This window comes from Panthera uncia, assembly GCF_023721935.1.
Source record: "Panthera uncia isolate 11264 chromosome B2 unlocalized genomic scaffold, Puncia_PCG_1.0 HiC_scaffold_24, whole genome shotgun sequence".
In the NCBI taxonomy this organism is placed as follows: domain Eukaryota; kingdom Metazoa; phylum Chordata; class Mammalia; order Carnivora; family Felidae; genus Panthera; species Panthera uncia.
Window position 1 is genome coordinate 97,706,873 of NW_026057580.1, and position 24,602 is coordinate 97,731,474.

Genomic DNA, 24,602 nt, shown 5'->3' on the forward strand with positions numbered 1-24,602 from the left:
CATTGTCTGGGAGTGGTGCGGATCTGGTAATGGACCCAAGAGGGGTGGCAACAGGGGCTGCCAGCCCACCACGCTCCTCCTAGCAGATTTGGATTTGGTGGCACATTTCTATGATCATCACAACCCTCAGATGAATAAATAGCTGCTTAGGTAATTAAAAATAAAATAGGATAGGAGCCAAATATAGGTCCACTGAAAAACTTTCCAAATTAGCTTTCTGGTATGCATTGATAATGGGGTTGCAAATCATATGATTAAGTTTTTATCCTTCTGAATAATATGTAATGGGTATACTAGAAAAATTTAGTAGTTTCAGGTAAATATAGCTGGGTTTTTTTTACCCAAAAAGTTGGCCCCAACTTGACAGATAGCATCTAATGAAATGCTTCTCTGTGTTCTGCCCAGTGGCTTTATCTTCATGATTTTACTAAAGATTTAGGAGAGATGCTTATGAAATTTATACATGACACAGTGCTAGGCTGGGATAAATGAATTGTTCTGCATTAAAAGTCTGTTTTACAGATACAGAATTGTCTAAGTTTGCTTGCAAGCAAGATACATGAATAAAGGTTGGGAATTCTAGTTGAACATAAGCTTGTTATAAACAGTTTGATATGACTTCTAGAAATACTGAATTAATCTTAGACTACAGTAATAAAATTGTGGTTCAGATCAAAGGTAGTTACAGTACACATGCTCTGGAGTAGTTGGAGTACAGGTCCATTTCTGACTCTCACATGTTAAGAATATACAAACTGGAATGTGCCAGAAGAGGCCAAATAAGGATAATAATAAGAGCTAACACTTACCAAGCATTCTCATGTGCAAAGAAGCACTGTTCTAAATCCTTTATATGTCTCAATCAGTCCTTACAACAATTCTATAAGGTAGATCCAATGTTATCCTGAGTTTACAGAGAAAACTGAAGCACTGAGAGGTTAAATAACTTCCTCAGGGTCACACAGATTCATAACTGGTGAAGGGTTGTTTTGTGATTTGTGGTTGGACTGAGGGGTGTTTATCATGGAGACCGGATGGCTAAAGAAAAACATGAATGCTGTATTCAACTAGATACAGAAATATATTTGTTCACTGTTAAAAAAAAAAAAAAAATGCCTGGAAGAGAAGAATTGAATAGGCTTAAAGGGAAAGTAAAAGGCTCTTATCAGGAGAATTGGTGAAGAGACTCTTCTTAAATCATGTTGTTTTACCACATAATCTTTAAACTAGTTCCCTATTAACTCTGTTTTCTGAATGTAGGACTCTAGCCTTGATTTTTCTTGGTAAGGTAGCATCTCGCATTTGAGCTAGGTATATATCAACTACACTAAGAGATAAGCCACCTTTTATGTTGGCTCTGAGCTGCGACTTTAGTTAATGGTCTAAATGACTTAGGCGATTCAATCATACAACTTGAGGAAATATGCTAAAGCTACATAGAGTAGCACTGGAATAAATGTCTAGAGTAGACTAACAGCTAAATTTTCTATAGAAAAAAATAATAATGCATTTTATAATTAACATGTCTTACCTAGTCAAGAAATAAAAATTATACACTGAAGTTTTCCCTTTTAGAATGTGGTATTTGTGATCTCTTGATATTTTTTCATTTTGTTATCATTACTTATTTAGTGTTAGAAACTAATTTTTAATTTGTATATGTGCATTTCTCCAGTATTTCTTACACCATACATAGAGCCATAAATAAACTCTTATAAATTACATGAAGTCTTTTTTCCATGGAGTACTGTCTCTTCACGCAACTCCTTGGGAGTTACAGGCAATAACCATTGGTAAAACCAAAACTACAACTTAGCAGCTCTTAATTCCCGGCCTGACACACTTTTGTCTTGGCTACAATAAGTGCTTATTTGCAATATTTAATAAATAAACTTTTCTAGAATTACAAATAAAATATGAAACAAAAATATAGCTAAAGATAAAAATGTTTTTGATCATTTTATTATATCAGAAATAAATTCATTGTAAAAAACATTTGGAGAGTACAGAAAAGAAGAGGAAAAAGAGACGATTGTTAATAATCCATAGCCCAAAGATCACCACTGTTAACATCTCAGAATAATTCTTCCCATTCTTTCTTGTATGTGTACTTGTTTACATTGCTATGATCATGATATAGATATATATATATATTATATATATATACATATATAATATATATAATCCTGTTCACTTAACATAAGCAGATAAATGATTTATTAGTATATACTCAGTTTTTATTATTCAAAATAATAACAATTGAAAACTCTAGCCTTGACATTCCCTCCCAACCCCTGCTAGTCACTAGTCCTATCGTATAGCCTAAAACAATGTGCATTTCTCATGAAGGCAGTCCTATCACCTGGAACCTATTTTATCTCCTGTTTGCATTACAGTGCTGTCCATGCTTCCAACCCTGAGAGAGGCCTTAATGCAGCAACTCAATTCCGAGAGCCTCACGGCTCTGCTAAAAAACAGGTAAGTGCAAGTTAACATCATTTTTTGTTTATATGGGGGCACTTAAATCTGTAGAATACACTAAAATATTTTTAAAACATCTTTGTTTCCTTATTTTTCTAATTAAAGCTCATAATATATAGACTTGTTTAGAAAAATATTCAGTAACTGTCATTGAATTCATCCTATTTTGTCCTCTACTTTGATGCACAAAGTATTTAGGTCAACAATATTTGCGTGTATTTTGGTTTCCATTTAAATAGATCTTATATCACTTTGACCTTATTCAGAAATTTAATTACTGAGTGCTTATGGAACGTGTTCCTGAACTAGATGTTGTGAAGCTGCTTGAAGAGTTGGTGGTATAATAGGTAAAGCATGTGGACATACATTTTGAACAAGGCATATGAATTTACATTTTATATTATTAACAAAATAAAGTGCAAATATAACATAAGCATACAATAATGACAATTGACCTCACCATGACAGTTTACTGAGCACAAAGCACTTATTTGGAGAGAGAGAGATAGAGAGCAAGTGGGGGAGGGCCAGAGAGAGAGAGAGAGAGAATCCCAAGCAGGCTCTGTGCTGTCAGTGCAGAGCCCTACAGGGGGCTTGAACTCATGAGCCATGAGATCAGGACCTGAGACGAGATCAGGAGTCGGATGCTTAACTGACTGAGCCACCCAGGTGCCCCAGAGAAATAGGTTTTAATTGCCTTAAGTTTTGGTTTTATTGGGGAAGTAAGACAAATGAAATAAGCAAATAGCACTTTTTATAAAAGCAACATAGTAACAGACACAATAAATATAGTAGCATTCTTCCTTCTTGGTTACCGTTTGCTGCAAGACCCTGAATTCCCTATGTTTTAGAGGATTCTGGATAATTAAGATTTCTTTCCCTTTAAGACTTTGCCACCCAAAGAAGGAGTATATGATATAAATTCAAGACATATTGTATTTAGTCTATGGTAAAAAGTAAAAGCAAAATGTGGGAAACCAGAGAATAAAGGGGTTTATTTTTCTGGATAGCCCTGGACAGCTTTCAAGATGAGGTGTCATTCCTCTCTTCTTACTCAGTATAGAGAGAATTTCTTCAGTTCCTAAGGGTTTGTGATAGTTCTCCTTACTCGCTGTTTCCTCTTTTAAGTATCTCAGTGTATTTTTTCTTGGCCTTTCTTTTGATTTGAATTACTGTTTGCAATTTTGGGGGGAAAATGTCCATTTGAAAAATATTTGGATAAACAGGGGTTGAGCCCTTACAAAGTGTGTTTAAATAAGGCCTCCAATCTTATGACTGCTTTTGTATTGGTTTTCAGACAACTTTGGTCTTATAGAAGCCTGTCAGGCAAGTTAAGTTTCTCTTTGAACTAATTATGATAATAATTAACCAGAAATAAGTGATTTGATAATCTTATTCTGTCAGTTTTATAAATCGCAAGTAAACATCCATCAGTGTTTTCAACACTTGGCATTATTATTGAAGATTGATAATGGCCATCACGTTTCATCAGGAAAGAATCTTGGGGGTTTTTTTGTTTTTTTTGTTTTTTTGGTTTTTTTTTAAGACAGAAAGAGCAGGGGAGGAGCAGAAAAAGAGGTCTCTCTCTCAAATCTTAACCAGCACAGGCTTGACCTTAGGACTGTAAGATCATGACCTGAGTTGAAACCAAGAGTCAGACCCTTAACGAGCCACCCAGGTGCCCCAGGATTGGTTTAATTCTTTTTTTTTAAGTTTATTTTTATTTATTTATTTTGAGAGAGAGAGAGAAAAGCAGAGAGAGAGAGAGACAGAACCCTAAGGAGGCTCCACACTATCAGCACAGAGCCTGGACGAGGGGCTCAAACTCATGAATCTTGAGATCATGACCTGAGCCGACATCAAGAGTTGGATGCTTAGCCCACTGAGCACCCCTGGTTTAATTCTTAAACAGATGTTTTAGTGACATTAAAGAGTCTCATATTTAATTTAGGGATGATTTTTATCAAACAACTCATTTGAAAGGAATCATTGCATAAAAAGTACTTTATTCTACATGGATTTGGAATTGGAATCTTTAAAAAAGATAATGTGAAAAAAATTTTTGTTTCACTTTTTGGAAATGCATACATTGTGAAATGGTTACCGCTGTAGAGGCGCCTGGGTGACTCAGTCAGTTAAGCATCTGACTTCGGCTCAGGTCACAATCTCACAGTTTGTGGGGTCGAGCCTCATGACAGACTCTGTCCTGACCGCTCAGAGCCTGGAGCCTGCTTCAGATTCTGTGTCTCCCTCTCTCTCTGCCCCTCCCCCACTTGCACTCTGTCTCTCCCTCTCAGAAATAAATAAACATTAAAAAAAAATTTTTTTTAAAGAAAGAAAAGAAAGGGCAGCCAAGGGAGCCTAACCTGTAGTCTTATGGAGATGGTTAATAGAACATGGCATCTGGAGGGACGAAATAGATCGGGTAGCCAACAAGGGTAATGCTTTATACATGATCAAAAGAGAGCAAGAAAAGATAAGCAGGGGGCTGAGATCTCCCCTTCCCCACAACTGTAATCCCATGCCCAGTTTCCAGAGTTGAGCCTCTTTTCAGACCCAAGACTCACTGACTGAAAAGATGGTTGGGTTCCCAGGGAAAAGATCCCTGCAATATTTCAGCAAGTGTGCGAAGTAATGAGTCCCCCGATATTTTTCTAAAGGGACCTGTGTGCATTTACTCAGAGGGATGTACATTGGAGAAAGAGAAATACCCAGATATGTCTCCCACTTGTGCATGCGCACTCTCTCTCTCTCAAAAATAAATAAGTAAACATTAAAAAAAAAATGGTTACCACAGTCAAGCTAATTAACATATCCATCACCTCACCTAGTTACCATTTTCTTTTTTGTAGTGAGAACTCTAAAGATATACTCTTAGCAATTTCAAGCATACAATGAAATATTATTAACTGTACTCCCCATGCTCTCCAGTAGCTCTCCAGAACTTACTCATCTTATAACTCTAAGTTTAAATCTACTTTTGACATCTAGTGATGGTGATGTCAACATGAAGAAATGTCCTGGGTGACTATAACTCTTCCCCATCTCACCTCAGTCCCCCCAGATAAATATAGTTTGAAGACACATACCTAATTTGCCCCGCCACTAAGTACTTCCTATGTTGAAACTTTTGGAACTGCCGTTTTCTTATGTTGTTTTATTTAGATTTCTTTTTTTTTTTTTTAATTTTTTTTTTTTTAACGTTTATTTATTTTTGAGACAGAGAGAGACAGAGCATGAACAGGGAAGGGGCAGAGAGAGGGGGAGACACAGAACCGGAAGCAGGCTCCAGGCTCCGAGCCATCAGCGCAGAGCCCGACGTAGGGCTCGAACTCTCGGACGGTGAGATCGTGACCCGAGCTGAAGTCGGAGGCTTAACCGACTGAGCCACCCAGGCGCCCCTATTTAGATTTCTATAAAAAGCACTTTGAAATTTTTTTGAAGTGACATTCAAAAGAAAAAGTGGTTTATTTGCATTAAAATACCTGACCTTTGAATTTTGTTTAATTTCCAATCTATTCAGAATATATTCCACCACAAGTCTTGAACATTAGTTTCAGGTTGCAGCGGTACCTTGTAGGATTTACACCATATGTCTTTTCTCTCTTTTTTTTTTTTTTTTAAACTCATTTATCTTTGCTGTTCTTTTTTTAAATTTTTTTTTTTAACGTTTATTTATTTTTGAGACAGAGAGAGACAGAGCATGAATGGGGGAGGGTCAGAGAGAGGGAGACACAGAATCTGAAACTGGCTCCAGGCTCTGAGCTGTCAGCACAGAGCCTGACGCGGGGCTTGAACTCACAGACCACGAGATCATGACCTGAGCCAAAGTCGGCTGCTTAACCGACTGAGCCACCCCGGAGCCCCTACACCATATGTCTTGAACCTGTGTCGTCTAGGGAGGAGATAACTAAAGCTCTAAGGTCAGTTCAGTGGCAAAGAAAGATAAGAAGCTAGTAATATCCCACAATTGTATTGGTAGCTCAACTTATTGAAATGTAAATTTATGTCTGAAATAGTAATAAAGAATATGGGTTTGTAGTTTGTATGTCTTTGTGGGTTTTTTTTTTATTTTATTTTCCTCGGAATTTATTTTTATTGTATTTTACAAAAGTATCAGTCTGTGATAGATTGGAAACAGGAAAGAAAAATAAAACTGGTCCTTCCATATAGGTGGTTTGAGAAGCACTGAACTCCATCTACGTGATAGCTCCACACAGTGGAACACTATGCCAAGGTTAAAAACAGAGAAGAAGAAAATAAAAGAGAGATGGCTATTATTTGTGTACTTCAGTGGAATGATTTCCAGGATTTGATGGGATTTGATGGTATATAGATATATATTTTTTAACAGTAAAGACAAAGGTGTATACTATGTTATTTATCTAAGGGGGCAGATAGGAATCTTTATGCATATTTGCTTATATAAAGCAAAACAACGGTGGGGCACCTGGGTGGCTCAGTCAGTTAAGCATCTAGCTCATGGTTTCGGCTCAGGCCATGATCTCACGGTTCATGGGTTTGAGCCCCATGTTGGGCTCTCTGCTGACAGTATGGAGCCTGCTTGGGATTCTCTCTCTCTCCTTCTCTTTTCTTCCCCAGCCCCACTTGTGCACATGCTCACGTGCTCTCTCTCAAAATAAATAAACTTAAAGCAAAACAATGGTAAGTTAAATTTTTTTAACAGTTGCCTGTGAAGGGGGAGAATAAAGAGGAATAGGAACAGACTTCTTTGAAGGTACATTGCTGTGTGAATTTGACTTTGGAACCATGCAGATATTTTACATATTTATAAAACTGTATTTAGTGTTTGCAAAGCAATGTCAAAAAAGAGATCGTAAAATAAATCAAATTCACCTAAATATGTAGTTGGTGTTCTAACCGCAAAGGGAAATTATGCCAGGTGAACAAACCCTTAAAACTCTTCAGTGTTGCTATTGGTATTCTGAGACTCTTGTGCATAGAGTGAGGGATGAAGCAAATTGGTAATTACATTGGTGTCACTGATTGCTAGTGTGGGGAAAAAAAATACAGATGTAAGATCAAGGAGATGAAGTTAAAAATCCTGTCATCCTAATTTTGAATTGGATGTATCATTATGGTGGCTCAGTCAGTTAAGCATCCAGCATCCACCTCTTGATTTCGGCTTAGGTCATGATCTTGCAGTTCGTGAGTTCAAGTCCCACGTCAGGCTCTGCATGAGTGCAGAGCCTGCTTGGATTCTTTGTCTCTCTCCTCCTTTCTCTGTTGCCCTACAGCACTTGCTCTCTCTCTCAAAATAAATAAATAAACATTTAAAAAAAAGTATCAGTACAAATTCATGACATTTTATCTCTTTGAATATATGTACATGCAAATAAATACATATTTACTAGCTTACTCTACCAGAAAGGCTTAGAAACAGTGATGTCTCCAGTAGCAATGAATATCCTTTTCTTTTTTTTTTTTTAATTTTTTAAATTTATTTTTGAGAGAGAGGGGGCAGACAGAGAATCCCATGCAGGTTCTGCACTGTCAGCACGGAACCTGAAGCAGGGCTCGAGCTCACCCGAAGCGGGACTCAAGCTCATCTGAAGTGGGGCTCGAGCTCACCCGATGTCGGGCTTGAACTCATGAACCCTGAGATCATGACCTGAGCTGAAACTGGATGCTTAACCAACTGAGCCACCCAGGTGCCCCAGCAATGAATATCCTTAATCGAAGATTCCAGTCACAGACTACCATTCTCTGCTGTAAGGAACCAGGACTCTTGGAGAAATGGGTGATGTCAGGTCCATAGCAAGAATTGAACAAGATGAACCCAGAACAGCTTTTCTTGTCAGTAAGCAAGGAAGCTATCAAAGACTAATAGGGTGATGTTAGAAGGATTCAGGAACCAACTTGGATAGTATCCCCAATGGTCAAAGATGGGCAATTTGAACATTAATAAGAATAATAGCTACAGTGGGCTGAAACATCAAATATATATTTAATATATTTAAAGTAACGATACTTTAAAACAAAAAGTTCTTCATTATTTACCTTTGAAGAATTACTGATGTGCTTCGTTATTTGTAAAATGGTAAATAAAGGAAAGAAATAAACGTTATTCTTGATTTTCCTGTATAACTTCACAATACATATATGCATATGCTCAGAAGGAAGATAAAGACTGAAAGGATATATACCAACATACTAGTGAAATGGTTGTTATCTTTGGTTACTGGAATTACAATTGTTCTTTTATTATATTTCATGGGGTTTGTTTCCTGTAGTTATCCTGTAATAAAATATAATTAAATATAAAGCTATGAAGTTTTAAGTTTTCCTTTAGATTACCTGATTACTGTTTTCATATTTTCTGATTTACTTCTTTAGGCCTTCAAACAAGTTAGAAATATGGGAGGATCTAAAGATAATAAGTAAGTCTACCTACTCTATGTGACAGCACATTATTAATATATTTACAAAGGAAATATTTATACTCTATTACATGGATGACTCTTGTTTACCCCACAGAGTTGTTGCCCATATTAAATAATTCTCCCAAAGCGAGTTGATCAATATTTGGTCATAGAAAGTATTCAGTAAATGTTAGTGGTGGTGGTAATATACTGTTGATATTGTTATGGTACGTAAACCTGTCCTAGACTGCATATGCCTACATTAGGTACTGGTGGATGCACTATTACGGTTTGTTTGATATGAAATTTATTGTCAGACTGGTTTCCATACAACACCCAGTGCTCATCCTAACAGATGCCCTCCTCAATGCCCACCACCCACTTTCCCCTCTCCCCCAGCCCCCACCAACCCTCAGTTCTCAGTTTTTAAGAGTCTCTTATGGTTTGGCTCCCTCCCTCTCTAACTTTTTTTCCCCCCTTCCCTTCCCCCCATGGTCTTCTGTTAAGTTTCTTAGGATCCATATAAGAGTGAAAACATGTTTTAAGGGAAGTTTTTACTCTCATCCAGATAGTAACTTTACTTTGACATTGTATGCAAAATTTCATTAGTGATGAAACTTTGAAACAAAGAGCTGCCCTGGGGCCTCTACTTACATATGTGTATATATATATGTACATATACATATATATATATACACACACACACATCTCAGAACTTTATGCCACCAGTTATTCTTACATTTTCCCATCTATTCATCTAATCCTTCTCGACTGAATCATGCTTAAGCTTTACCTATTTAAAAATAAATTAGACCTTTATTCAGCCACCCCTTATATACTACCAAAGACTTCTACATTCCCTTTTCTTCACTCCCACTCATTTTTCCTCCACTCATTGTTTGACACACTACAGCCCGGCGCCCACTTCTGTGTCTCCATCCAAACAGATCTCACAAGCATCAGCGGTAACTTCTGTGTTACTAAATCCACTGGACACTTTCCTCCTTCTAGACCTCTTGGCAACAGCCAATAAACTTATTCTTTCCTCTGTTTCCAACACTCTGTCCTAGGCTGCTGTGAAGCCTAGTCTCTGGGTATCCCCCATCTATACCTTTTTCCAGCCCTTAAATGGGCTCATCCTCCTTTACCTGCATTGCAGTCTGGAGTTCTTCCATACACAGCCCTCTTCTCTTACTCTCAGCTAGCTCCCGGGACCACTCAGAGCTTTGAGGCTGCAACTCTTAGTGTTTCCCAGTCCTTCCTTGTTCTCCTTTCTAAGCTAACAATATATATATAACCTTTCACTTAATATATTGGTTATTGTTTCAATTAAGGGATCATATCTAATTTACATTAAGCAACCAAGTTGTAAGGAAATTATGAATATTTTGAATTGATATATTTTTGTCCTTAAAACATTTACAAATCTATTTTTAAAGTCATGTTGTGAGAAAATAACCATAGAGTTAGTTTGTCATTTTACACATTTGTTTGTTTTCATAATAGTACCAAATGGTTTTCTTTTCTCTGTGAAGGTTTCACAAGAAGTATCGTAGCAGTATACAGTACTTGTATGCTGGTTGTTCTTTTGCGAGTCCAGTTAAACATAATTGGTGGATATATTTACCTGGATAATGCAGCAGTTGGCAAAAATGGCACTGTAAGTTTAATAGACCTTCATAGATACTGCCCTTTTTCCCAAGAGGTTCAAAATTTAACTGAATATTACTTATCTTGATAATTTGTATAAAATATATATTTTCTTTTTTAAACAGTTTATTTATTTATTTTGGAGGGAGAGGGGCAGAGAGAGAGGGAAAGATGGAATCCCAAGCAGGCCCCACACTCAGCCCAGTGGACCCTAAAGCAGGGCTGTATCTCACGACAGCGAGAGTATGACCTGAGCCAACATCAAGAGTCAGACACTTGACTGACTGAACCACCCAGGCTCCCCTCTAAAATACATATCTTATATTTCATGTGATCGTAAACTTTTATATTATTTATTTACTAGTAATATTGGGTGATTTAACCTTATTTCTGTTTTGTACAGACAGTTCTTGCTCCCCCAGATGTCCAACAGCAGTATTTATCAAGTATTCAACACCTCCTTGGAGATGGTAAGATTCTTATTTGTGACCTGGAAACTAATTTTAATTTGTTCATTTGTGTTTTTGAGGAATTCAAAAAGTGAACAAGCCTTTTGTTTTTCTTTTAATAGGCCTGACAGAATTGATCACTGTCATTAAACAAGCTGTGCAGAAGATTTTAGGAAGGTAAGGCATTTTGCTGTGGCTTCTCTAACTTCCTGATTCTGGTGAATAAAAGACAAATTAGAATTGTTCTAGTGAAGCTGGTGATTTGACAAATGGTGGTTTGTGAAATTCTTTGTAACCTAATACAGACACAGCCCTGGGATACTGCGTTGTGAATCCATTTTCTTTGTTAGTGTCAATCTTTTGATACTAAGGGGAAAGGTTTAATGTTTCATTGTTTATTGATTGACTTCCAAACAAACCAGAAACATTTGGGTCAGAGATAAAAGACCTACTTTCAAATCTGCCTCTGAGCCTGTTGTCTTCCATTTATATCAGCAGTATCTATAATTACAGTGGGCTGAAACATCAAATACATATTAAAATATATTCAAAGTGATGATACTTTAAAGATTCTTATGAAATCTGCCACAAGATTTGATGTGGCTCTGAGATAATGACACTGAACTGATGGCTGATTTTGTAATATACGGTAGTGATTTCAGTCAGCGCTTTCAGGTTTGACTAGATCTCAGAGAGCAACCTGTTAAGAAAAGAGTGTATAGCTTCAGTTTATCCTATTTCCCTTTTCTCTGTTTCTAGTGTTTCTCTTAAACATTCTTTGTCCCTCTTGGACTTGGAGCAAAAACTAAAAGAAATCCGAGATCTCGTGGAGCAGCATAAATCTTCTTCTTGGGTTAATAAAGACGGATCCAAATCTTTGTTATGCCATTATATGATGCCAGATGAAGAAACTCCATTAGCAGTTCAGGTGATTAATTCATAACCATGTAACTAAACCAGTTACTCTGAATTTTTTAAAATTTTGTACTATCCCTTGAAATTTAGAATTCTGAGGCTCTTGAAATGTAATTGATTTAAAACCATGTATTTCAGGGGCACCTGGGTGGCTCAGTCAGTTAAGTGTTTACCTCTTAGTTTAGGCTCTGGTCATGATCTCACAGTTGTGTGGGTTTGAGCCCCGCATGGGGCTCTGTGCTGACAGCACAGAGCCTAGTTGGGATTCTCTCTCCTCTCTCTGCCCTTCCCCTACTAGCGCTATCTGTCTCTCTCAAAATAAACAAATAAACTTTAAAAGATAAATAAGTAAAGCCCTGTATCTCATTTACTTCAAACTTCATTAATTTAGAAAACAAACAGCAATTATGACTAATTTCTACTTAGAAACATAATTTTAGATTAGATATTCAGCAGATTTTTATTGAGTATTAGTTATGTGATAGACACCATGATGGATGATTCATATATAAAATGAACAAGACACATATGTTCATTATATTTGGGGAATACAGGAGACAAATTCAGTTCATGTGGCTAAACCGTATTTATAAGAGATGCAGTAACGGAGGATATAGCTGATAGCTGGGGCAAGATCATGAAGAGCTTTGTATGCCAAGATGAAGAGTCCAAACTTCAGTTTATAGACAAAGATCCATTTTAATCAGGCCACTACCACAATTACACAATCTGCTTTTTAAAATGAAGCAGTGATGGCAGTATCAAAATAGACGGAAGGGAGTTCTCGTCATCCAACTGAGAAACACAGAAGGCCTACTCTGACAGTTACCATTTATGGTGTTGCTGCACACTGGTGTGTCCTGGGAAGTTGTGATTTAAATTACTCATAGACGAAGAGTAAGAAAGAGGTGCCTGGGTGGCTCAGTCGCTTGAGCATCTGACTCTTGATTTTCCTCCCAGGTCATGATATGCGCTGGGCATGCAGCTTGCTTGGGCTTCTCTCTCTGCTTCTCCCTCTGCCCCTCCCCAGCTTGTGTGCAAAATAAACAAACAAGAAAAATGTCAAAGATTGCAGGTTATAATATCTCGTTTTTTAATAATTATTGGGTTTTTTTTCATATGTAATTGGGTTATACCCATTCTTTACAGTTAAGAGAAGGATATCTTATTTGACAAACCACAGAGGCTCCTAAGCCATGCCTTAACCTAGAGACTCCATTAGAACAAATATTGCCATGGTTTTCCTTGCCTGCTGTTTTTCCCTCCCCTAGATACCCCAAAGGTAGAACTGTTCGGGTGCTCAGAGACCCTACCTTCATGAGTAGGCCAAATAAAGGTTGCTGCCATTTGAGGGAACCCTGTGACCTACAGGATAGAGGCTAAACTGAACAAACAGAATGGATAGAACAGAATTAATGAAAGAAATAGGAGAAAACTTACTTACAAATTAGAATCTCAAGGACATGCAATGAGAGTATTAAAAAAACTTTCTGGAATGATAAAACAGTTTCCAAATTTTAAAATTCAACAGTGGAGCTAAAAAAAAAAAAAAAAAAAAGATTCAAAAGAATAGTTGAAGAAAGGAATGACAGACCAGATCTTACCTGCACTGAATTAAACCCTGAAACTTTAGATCAAAAGGGCACACAGAGCTCCAGACTAGACTAGACTTGATGAAAAAAGACACACATTTTAATAAAATGTTTTACCAATAAAAGAAAAAAAAAAATGCCAGGCCTCTGCAACCTGAAAAGACAATCGTTTTCATTGTAAATATATTCTAGAAATGTGTTCAAGAGGGGCCAGATAAACAAGGATCTTATAAAGTATAATTTTACTTTGACTCATTTTTTTAGTACAGTTGACACACAATGTTACATTAGTTTCACATGTACAGCATAGAGATTCCACAAATTTATACGTTATGCTGTGTTCACCAGAAGTGTAACTACCTTCTGTCCCCATATATCCCTATGGGAGCATCATTGACTATATTCTTTATGCTGTGCTTTTTATTCCCGTGACCTACTTATTCCGTAACTGGAAGCCTATATCTCACATTGACCTTCACCCATCTTGCCCAACCCCTCACCACCCTCCCCTCAGGCAACCATCAGTTTGTTCCCTATATGGTCTCAGTTTATGTCAGTTTTTTCTCTATAAAGGTCTGATTGTGCTTTTTATTTATTCATTTTTTTATATTCCACATGTGAGGGAAATTATATGGTATTTGTCTTTCTTAGTCTGACTTATTTGACCTAACATAATACCCTCTAGATCCATCTGTGTTGTCTCAGGTGTCACAGTCTCATCCTTTTATGGCTGTGTAATATTCCATTGTGTGTATGTATAGAAATATTGTATGAGCAAATAATTCTATTGGGTATTTATCCAAAGAAAATAAAAACACTAATTTGAAAAGATAATATGCACCCCTATGTTCATTGCAACATTATTTACGAAAACTAAGATACTAACTCATGTTTTAAATAGTACTTACCTGTACACATGAACTTTTACAGTTGTTTTTTTCTCTTAGTTTAACATTTCTTCATTGTTGATAGAACATAGACTTGTAGATTTTCTGAACTCTTGAGGTTTATTAATATGATTACTGTCATCATACCTGTATTAATATTTGAAACCCTAAAGTATGGCATTTTAATTTCACAGGCCTGTGGGCTTTCTCCTAGAGATGTCACCACTATTAAACTACTCAATGAAACCAGAGACATGTTGGAAAGGTATGTATACTACTTGTAACAGAAAACATGTGTTTCTATTTGAATGTACTTATGACCGTTTTTTTAGTTTTTCCTGAACAACATATGCAACATGGTATCTTGTGAAAATTACATTTTGAATCTATTCTCCTGCATTTAGGTAGGATTTCCTAATTCTTTTATTAAGGTAATGAGAAAAATGGATTTGTTTCAAGATGCCCATGCCTTCCTCACCCACTTCTTAGGCTAGAGAATCTGAAATACTAGTTGAGGGACTGGAAGATAGTTAGCATTTATATTTTGAAAAAAAGCTTTCAGAGGTGATTCTGGTAGACCCAGTATGTAAGGAAATGTTTAACAACTAGCATTTAAAAACAAAACAGAACAGAAACTGAAATTGTAGCTGCAGCCGTTCTGACTACCAACTTGAAATCACTTGATACTGACTTGAGGAGTTGGGGAGTTGGGGAGAAATGCACTTGTGAGCTGCAGGTAGCCAGCTCCAGCTAATCCTCATGGTACCACATGTGTACATGTGCTGATCTATGTACACTTCCCCCCCCCCCCCCCCGCCACACACGCACACTTTGAGTGATAAAAATCTCACATCTTCCCTAAATTGAGTATTACTATTTTAAGTCACCCAGAACACAGCTAGGGTGTTAACAATGGAGAAAGCACCAGACTATGCATTAGGAGACTGGAAGACCTAGATTGAAGATGGACTTTCCTGTTTGTTAGCTATTCAGCCTCGGTGGAGCCACTTAACTCTTCGAGGTGGTTTTATCACTGGAGAATCTGGAAATTTCTTTTATCCTAAGGATAATTTAAGACCACTTTCTCCAGTTCTGTTTCCTGAGGAAATTATATCCTCTGCTTCTAAGATATTTTCATAATGTGATGAAAATCAACAAATTTAAAGGTTAACTCAGACTTTCTACGATCGCCTTCTCCACATTTTTTCTTTTGTCTTTCTTCTTTTTTTCACATTTTTTCTTACTCAGGTTTTCACCACCTCATTCCACGAAGTTTTAGAAAAGGTCATCAGTGATCTTTTGCCAAAACTGATCAACCTGTGATGTTCACCTTTTTTAACTTTTCTCTGATGATTAACACTGTTGATTAAGCCTTTCTTGAAATTCTTTTCTCGTGTGGCTTCCATAAGTGTCATTTCCTGATTTCTCTCCCTGTATTCAGATTATTTCTTCTAGTTTCCTCTATGTCCGTCTTTCTTGTAAACATTCATTTTCCAAGGTATTTGTTCTTATTTCATCCTCAGCTGCCCTAAGCAATTTCATACACGGCTTTAACTACTGTCTGTATGCTGATAATTCCCAGATGGATAGCCCCTAGCCCACCACTCCCATGAGCTGGTCTGGTTTAAGATTTCTGCATTTCAAAGATCAAACTAATCTGTTGAAGTAGGCATTTTCTAACTTTAATAGCATATGTATATTATTCTTTATATCAAAGAGGTTTTGTGAGATACTAACGTAGCATAACAAAAAGAGCTTGAACTTTAAAAACAGAAAGGCCTGGGTTCAAATTCTAGCTCCCCACTTACTAATTATATATACCTTTGGACAAATTTCTTCATCCCTAAGTATCCAGTTTCTCACCTGTACATGATGCCAAAATTTTCTGAGGTGTCATGATAGAATATGTGAAGCAAACCAGTATCTGTGACTATAAGATGATTCTTCTTCAGGAGTTCCTTGAAGAGAAGTAATACTGTTACTGAAATTCTTGAAAACACATTGTACAAAATGCTGAATAATAAAAGAAAATCTGGCAAAATGGATGCAAATTCTCGTTTTGTTGTGCTAAATAATAAGCTTCCTTTTTATGCTTAATTTTTAAAGATTAACCCCTTGATATATTCTTAACAGCGTTTTAGGCTATAAAAAGTAGGTTGTGACTAGAAAGGCTGTCAAAGATAACAACATACTTATTGAATTTATTTCCTTTTCCACTGAGAATCTAAAACGCAATCTATCCTTTTTTTGTGTAGTCCAGATTTTAGTACAGTTTTGAATACATGTTTAAACCGAGGTTTTAGCAGACTGCTAGACAACATGGCTGAGTTCTTTCGACCTACTGAACAGGAACTGCAACGTAGCAACTCCATGAGTAGGTAAGATGACATAAAATGTTGTGAGTAATGAAGGCTCTAACAAAGGAGTGCTTTGGATGTGTTTTTGTTCCAGGTAATAAAAAAATCATAGAGGATAAATTTGATTGATCATTTTCAACAAATTAAACTCCTAAACTAATGACTCCTTCATTAGTAGAAACTCCTTCTGAATTCAGTATTGAAAACCTCATTTCTTCCCAAAATTTTGCCACCATATAGAAATACTTAGGTTGTCAAGCTGTCTTTCTGCAGGCCAAATCCCAATTCTTAAGATTGTTGGGTTTTTTTTTTAACTCTTTAGAATATAAAACTGAAAACATATTTAAGTACTGCAAGCCATAATTGGCCTACGTAATTCAGTAGTTTGGCCATTATGATAAGCAGGCATTCTTGTTATAGATTCCTATTTCATGAATTATCTCCTACTTTTACAACAACATAATGTATTCATTTTTAGCTCTTCTTGTAAGATTGGGAGTATTTAGTGTAATTGTTAGTAATTTTAATCATAATTATTTCTAAGTCATGCATTCATTCTGCTAAAATGTATCATATGGTTTTATTATATCCTTTTCTCAGCATGAGTACCTTGGCTCTCCTATTAGAATTTATACTCTTTAATAACCTGCTTTGAAGTTTTTTTATATTAAACTCAGAAAATAATAGCTACTAAATCAATGTTAACTGACTATAAATTGGTCCATTAAAATTAAGATAAACAGTAAGTGATATGAAGTATGTATGTGCAATATCCAATTCAATTCTTAAATACATAGGGCAAGAAATTATTCATTTCTTTGGAACTCTTCTTTATTGTATAAAAAGAATAATTTCCAATTAGCATTGAAGATTTGGAATGCTTACAGCCATAAAATGTATTTTCTGAGACAACTTAAATATCACCCTAAAATCTTTTTTAGGAACTCTTTTAAGTGATACAAAAATAAATTTCAGCCCCTATATACTTCCCTAAATCAAGGTGCTCTGATTAATAAAACTTCACTATAATCTCTACCTACCTAGCAAGGTATTAGTTATTTCCTGAGTAGTGATAAAGAATTATAACAGTTGTTTTACACAAGTACTTGATTTTATACACTGAAGAGTTATAAAAAATGTGTTATAACCACAAAGCCATTGTAGTCTTCTTGTTTGAACTCCCTGTAGTACTCACTACTGTACTTTCCTGTACAACCTACATTTTTCACCTAGAACGGGAATCGTATTCCTCAGTTATATTTTAAGCCTCCTCACAAAGTCAGAAACTATTTTATGCCCTTTCATATTTTGTTACATACTCTAAGTATTCAGTAGATATTTCCTAGCTTAAGTTTTTTTCTTTTCTATATCAATAACCTACTTTATACTCCATGACTTAATACTAGAAATATTTTCATTATGCCTACTGTTATTCCTATTGTTTAACATGTTGTGAAAGTTCTAGCCATTACAATAAGCCAAGAAAAAATATTTCCAATTATCGGTAAAGAGACAAAATATCATTAATTATGCGTACTCCAATTAATGCTGCAGAACCCTCAGTTGATTCAAGAGAATCAACTGAAAAGTGATGCTAACTAATAAAAACAAATTATATATGGGTGTATGTATTATATATGTGTATACAGTAAAACCCTGGATTGCAAGTAACTTGTTCTGAGAATGTTCCGCAAGATGAGCAAACATTTCTAATAAATTTTAACTTGATAAACGAGAGATGGTACGTGACACTGAATGTCACATGATCACAGCTGAGCCAATGGTTCTTGAAATTCATTTTGATATGTGAGTGCTTTGGATTACAAGCATGTTTCCGGAACAAATTATGCTTGCAAACTAAGGTTTTACTGTATTCTTGCATATACTACATATAGTATATGCACATAATATATTCAAGAAATGATTAGAAAAGTAAGCGATAAGTATACTTTCCCTATAAAATATATAAGGTGCGATTATTAGAATAATCTGTTATTCATAATAGATAAACCATTGAGAGAGGATGTAAAATCCAGAAACAGTCTCAAAAATATACAGGAGGATATTAGTACATGATGAAAGTGAGGAAGAGATGTGTTATTTAGCAAATGATAGTAAGACAGATTAGTCATTTTACAACGACTGATGTAAATTAATAATAATAATAATAAAGTTAGACTCTTTGGTACCACACAGATAGCCAAAAAAAATTCAAGAGGCTTAAACAATAAAAACATAAATGAATATGGAGCACCTGGGTGGTTCAGTTGGTTAAGTGTCTTACTTCAGCTCAGATCATGATCTCACGGTTCATGAATTCGAGCCCCACATTGGGCTCTGTGCTGACAGCTGGGGCCTGGAGTCTGCTTCAGATTCTTTGTCTCCCTCTCTATCTGTCCCTCCCCTGGTTTCTCTCTCTCAAAAATAAATAAACATAAAAAACATAAATGAACAGATGAATATTTGTCAGAGCTCAAGATGGAGAAAGCTCTTCTAAGAATGAAAGTAAAGAACTTTACAAAAGAAAATGATAGGTGTGGCTGTAAAACTTTAAACTTACAGATCAAACAGGTTTTATTAGTTTTATACTGCTATTGAATGCAAATGATATGTTGGTGGAAATGTTTGCAAACTGTGTATATTATACAAAGAGGTTAATAGCATTATGGACATATCAGTTAAGGAAAGAAACACACAAAGAAGAAATGGCCATAGACATGAACTCAGAAGAGAGGAGACAGAGATGCCAGTTTGTCCATTCATCTGGCATCTATTTGTTGAACAACTACTATGTATCAAGCACTGAACTAGGTCTCTGTCCTCATGGATCTTACAGTCTAGTAGGAGAAATAGACAAACAGGTGTACAAACTATGATAAGTATTAGAAGGAAAAGAACATTGAACATGTAATAAAAGTATTTGAACAAACATGGAATGCCATGCAGTTCCCCTGAGGAAATTATTTGAACTGAGAATTAAAAGATGAGCATTAAATATGGCCTTGGACTAGAGCGAGGCAGTTGACATTTAGGGCAGAAGCCACAGGGCAAAGACTTTGAAAAGTGGAGGACCGAGGTACACTTGAGGACCTGGAAGAAGCTGGTGTGGTAGCTGAACAGATGGAACTAGGAGAAGGGTGATGTGAGACCAAGTTGGAGAATTCAGCACATACAGATTATGGTTGTCAGCTTGAGAATGCTGGGAAGCCACTAGAGAAGTGGCAGGAGAGTGATATGATGGGACTTACATTATAGAATCACTTAGATTGCTTTATGGAGAAGGAAACTTTACCAAGTGCTGGGATAAAATACAGTTAGTAAAATAGCCACTGTACCTAACCTCACAGACCTTGTACGGTAGTGGTGTCTTCAGTTTCTAATGAAGAAAAAGTAATATACAAAGAGAGACATCAAACATGTAAACAAAAACATGACATTCTGAAAAATGCTACCAAGAAGGAGAATAATGCCTAATTTTCTCAGGAATACATAAATCTCTGCACTCCTGTTTTCTTTTTATCCATTGCCTCAAATCTCAGCATAGAACACTGGTTAGATTAGCATATGGTTACACAGCATAGCTTCAGCATTTTCATGATGTTTGAAAGGAAATTTCTGGGGTAGCCTGAGGTGTGAAGTATTATGTTTAACATAATAAACCTGAGTATAACTCACATAAAAATTATTTCATATTTGTTTCCAAAGTGTTTCATCATTTAACAGTCATTGTATCACACATAATCACACCAACATTTATTCATTTATTCACCCAACTTATTGTAAGTGATTGTTGAGCACTTACAAGTAAGGTCACTGCTATAGTCCAGACAAAAGAAAATGCTTAGCCTTGACTAGGTTTGACAATGGGGAGAAGTAGACACACTTAAGAAATTTTAGGATGGGGTGCCTGAGTGGCTCAGTCGGCTAAGCATCCGACTTCAGCTCAGGTCATGATCTCACGGCTCGTGAGTTTGAGCCCCGCGTCGGGCTCTGTGCTGACAGCTCAGAGCCTGGAGGCTGCTTCAGATTCTGTGTCTCCCTCTCTCTCTGCCCCTTTCCCACTCACACTCTGTCTCTTTCTCTCAAAAATAAATAAACATTGAAAAAAAAACTTTTTTAAGAAATTTTAGGATACTCTGGGGTGCCTGGGTGGCTCAGTTGGTTAAGCATCTGACTTGGTTTTGGCTCAGGTCATGATCTCACAGTTGTGAGATTGAACCCCGTGTCAGGCTCTGCACTGACAGTGAGCAGCCTGCTTGGGATTCTCTGTATCCTTCTCTCTGCCCCTCCCCCACTTGTGTTTGTTTTCTCTCTCCCTCTCTCTCTCTCTTTCAAAAATAAACATTAAAAATTTTTTAATAAGTGAATAAATAAATTGTCACAGCTAGAGGATGAATTACTTTTTATAATCATTAAAAAGTAGATTAAAACTTTGGTGAAGAACTTTTAATAAGATGGAAAATGTTCATAACTTTAATAGAAATACAAAACAATATTGCTGGGAAGTTAGAGTCTTGTGTTTAAAAAAACAAACAAAAGGGGACCCCGTGTGGCTCAGTCAGTTGAGTGACTCTAGATTTCAGCTCAGGTCATGATCTCACAGTTCCCAGGATCGAGTCCCACGTCCGGGCTCTGCACTGACAGCACAGAGTCTGCTTGGGATTCTCTCTCTCCCTCTCTTTGTCCCTCCCATACTAAGGCACATGTTCAGTCTCGCTCTGTCTCAAAAATAAATAAGCTTTTTTTAAAAAGCACAGATATGTATAAAAATTACTGGAAGAAGTTAACCATGATGTCAGTTGCAGTTGTTATTTCTAAGGGGTAGAATTATGCATGGTTTTTATTTTCTTCTTAATACATTTTGTGAATACTCTTCAGTTACTATATTGCGTTATAATTAAAATGTTAAGATCCTGTAAGATAATTTCAGAAAATAATTATTACTATGATGATTTTTCAGTCTTTCCAGTGTCAGCCTGCCATTAGCTAAGATAATTCCAATAGTAAATGGACAGATCCATTCAGTTTGCAGTGAAACACCTAGTCATTTTGTTCAGGTAAGAAGAAAGCTTGGAGGTATTATTTAAAAACATTGTATTTTTGGTTGTGGTTATATTGGTCTGACATAAAATTACATTTCTCTCCTGTGGTATTTGTTCAAAGAAACCAAAACTTAAATCACATGTAGAGTGTGGCAGAATGCCCCATGAGAACAAAAATACAGCAAATTTATGAGGTTGGGAATACCTTTCCCCATATTCTAGTCCAACACCAGTTAGACTACATTTTACATACATTCTGGTTGGCATGAAACTATGTTAGTAATAAGATTGAGTTATGAGACTGTGATCTAGTTCCTCAAATTTTGAGGAAAACTAAAAAATTGTCTTGGAGAAGTAAAGCATTTTAGTATTAATCAATATGACTATTAAGAATGCACCAATAATCTGCTCATGAAAAGTTCCGTAGACAGTACTACCTAAAACTCAATCCTTCCTTAGAAAACCATTTTGGAATGCATTAAGTAAGGCAAATATTATTGAAATAAGAACTCTGGACCCACACAGTTTTTCTGGGTCACCTGCAACCAAGTTGCAATACTTTTAGAAGACTAAGACTTGTATTAGAATTAGAAACTTGTTTGCAATACACCTCAATTCCAAACTACTGCAGAAATGTACAGGGAGGAGACTGCAGGCTAAGCGTAAAGCTGGCATCTTCTTGGTACCATGTGTCTCAGACGAGTTAGATTATCTTCTGTGTACTTTCTGCTTGGCAACATGAAAAGAACTAAGACTACAGATTGTTTCTTTCTCTATATGGTGTCGTTACTGTGTCCTTTACGTGCTTATTTTGCCTCACTGTTCTCTTCAGTTGTCTTTGTCATCTCTGTCACCCATGACAGGCATTCATATTGCAGAAGGAAGAGGGAGTAAGGCTAATCTCATTTCGCTTAACTTAAGCTCAGATTTTATTAAAAACTTAGTTTAAAATTTTTAATTTCATATTAAATTAATTTTCACATGCATATCACTGTGAGAAAAAAGTTTGTGACTTTTGGCACTTAAACCTTAACTTCACCTTTCTCCAGTTTCGTAAGAGTCTGGCTTCATCTGTAGGCTATTCGTCTTGGCAGGCCAGTGGGAAATACAACCAGGCAAAATACACCACCTGCAGCTTGAAGGCTTAAGTAATTTATGTACCACAGTAATTAAAATCTGTGTAATTGATAATGAAAGCAAAAGAGATCAATCTAATAAAAATACCATTGATATTAATGTTCAAAGATTTTTAGTGTGACTGAATGTAGGTTATATACTACACTATTGATTGACGAGTTCTTTTAAGCATAATCTCTATGTTAACTCATATTTAACTATAAAATGCCAAGTTGTCTTTAGAGACTTTAACCATGAATTTGTTGAGGTCAAGACTGGTCTAAAGTTCACTTGAGTTTTCTGATACTTAAGAAACAGAGAACACAAAGCATAGATTCATTTTTCATTTACTGTTTCTCTGATGCCCAGAGAGGCACTTAAATGTTTCTGTGTCATAGATCTTTTCACAATCTGGTGAAGCCTATGGACCCCTTCTCAGAATAATGTGTGTAAATGCATATCATAAAATACATAGGTTTTAAAGAAAACCAATTAATTACATACAGTTTTCAAAATACTTTTTAAAATCAATTTTATGAAGTAGCAGTATTGCCTCTTTGTTCATGCATTAAATAACAAGATGTAATGGCAGTTCGTGTATCTTCCACAATTATCATATGATGTGACAATGTCTTATTTCCACTGAAGACAAATGCATAGCATGTTCCTGCTGTCACAGTTGTCAATTTCATAATTGAAAGAAGTGCTAGATTTTAAAGGTTAATGAAAATAAAAATGTAATTCTTGTTTTTACATTCACAAATCCGTTAAGAACCCTTGTTCTGAAGTATGTGTATGTAGTTTATGTTTGTGTATGCAGAACCCATGACATGCTACATACATTCTAGGTTAGATCTTCTAAAAAGTAACATACCTTACAACCATGTTATGTCAGCTTCCAGCCAGGGTACCTTTACACTTGTATCGTTAGTACTGTAATCATTTATGGAACAAATACTTATCCAGCACATGGCATACACAAGTCCGTTTGAAGACTGTTCTGGGTCTTCTTCTCGGAGTCACACTGAATACTTACCACACCCACCATTCCTCATACAAGAACCTAAGCAAGAGGTATCTCCTAGAATTTCTTATGCGAAAAAATATTCCTTGCATTAAGTGATTTTCTTTTTGGCCTTACTGCCACAAAACTTAAAGCTAAATTTATTGCTTGATTGCAGAAATGGATTTAAATTATCCACACTTGTTACAAACTGTCATGTTTTATTGTCATCTTTGCTAGGATCTGTTGATGATGGAGCAAGTGAAAGACTTCGCTGCTAATGTGTATGAAGCTTTTAGCACTCCTCAACAACTGGAGAAATGATTTCTTTTCCTTCAAGAAAAACTACAATGGAATTCATTTACTTTTAAAAATACACTGAATGAATCAACTATATATAGGGTAATGATTTGTTACCGAAATGCCTAATAAAAATATATTCTTAATCAAAGTCTTCATTTCATAATAAAATAGATTTATTTGGCATCTTAATCTATTTTTTTAAAGTCATCAACAGACTAGTTTTTGTGAGCATATCTGAGTATACACAGTGCAGACATCAGAATTGTTAATACTTTGTTTACACCATGGATATTAGTTCCAAACTGACAAAAAACTAATGTAGATACTTTTTTTATATATATATATAATATGAAATGTAGTATACATTGACATTTATACAGAGGAAAAATCTGTTTGAGAAATAGCTGTGAAGTTTAGAAAATGT

General features: G+C 35.9%; 1 protein-coding gene across 2 annotated transcripts in view; it reads left to right on the plus strand.

The window, feature by feature from the left end:
• The window catches only part of PEX3 (peroxisomal biogenesis factor 3), a 32,224-nt gene extending 7,895 nt beyond the window's left edge, over positions 1 to 24,329 (plus strand). The window contains exons 3-12 of one of the 2 annotated variants that reach the window (XM_049653018.1): positions 2,397 to 2,478; positions 8,839 to 8,882; positions 10,400 to 10,524; positions 10,918 to 10,984; positions 11,086 to 11,140; positions 11,723 to 11,891; positions 14,552 to 14,622; positions 16,613 to 16,735; positions 21,675 to 21,771; positions 24,116 to 24,329. In XM_049653018.1, the coding sequence (XP_049508975.1) occupies positions 2,397 to 2,478; positions 8,839 to 8,882; positions 10,400 to 10,524; positions 10,918 to 10,984; positions 11,086 to 11,140; positions 11,723 to 11,891; positions 14,552 to 14,622; positions 16,613 to 16,735; positions 21,675 to 21,771; positions 24,116 to 24,199 (917 nt within the window). In that variant the 3' untranslated portion in view covers positions 24,200 to 24,329. The remainder of the gene's footprint in view (positions 1 to 2,396; positions 2,479 to 8,838; positions 8,883 to 10,399; positions 10,525 to 10,917; positions 10,985 to 11,085; positions 11,141 to 11,722; positions 11,892 to 14,551; positions 14,623 to 16,612; positions 16,736 to 21,674; positions 21,772 to 24,115) is intronic. The other variant, XM_049653019.1, reaches the window with a different exon arrangement.
• The last annotated feature ends 273 nt before the right edge of the window (positions 24,330 to 24,602 follow it).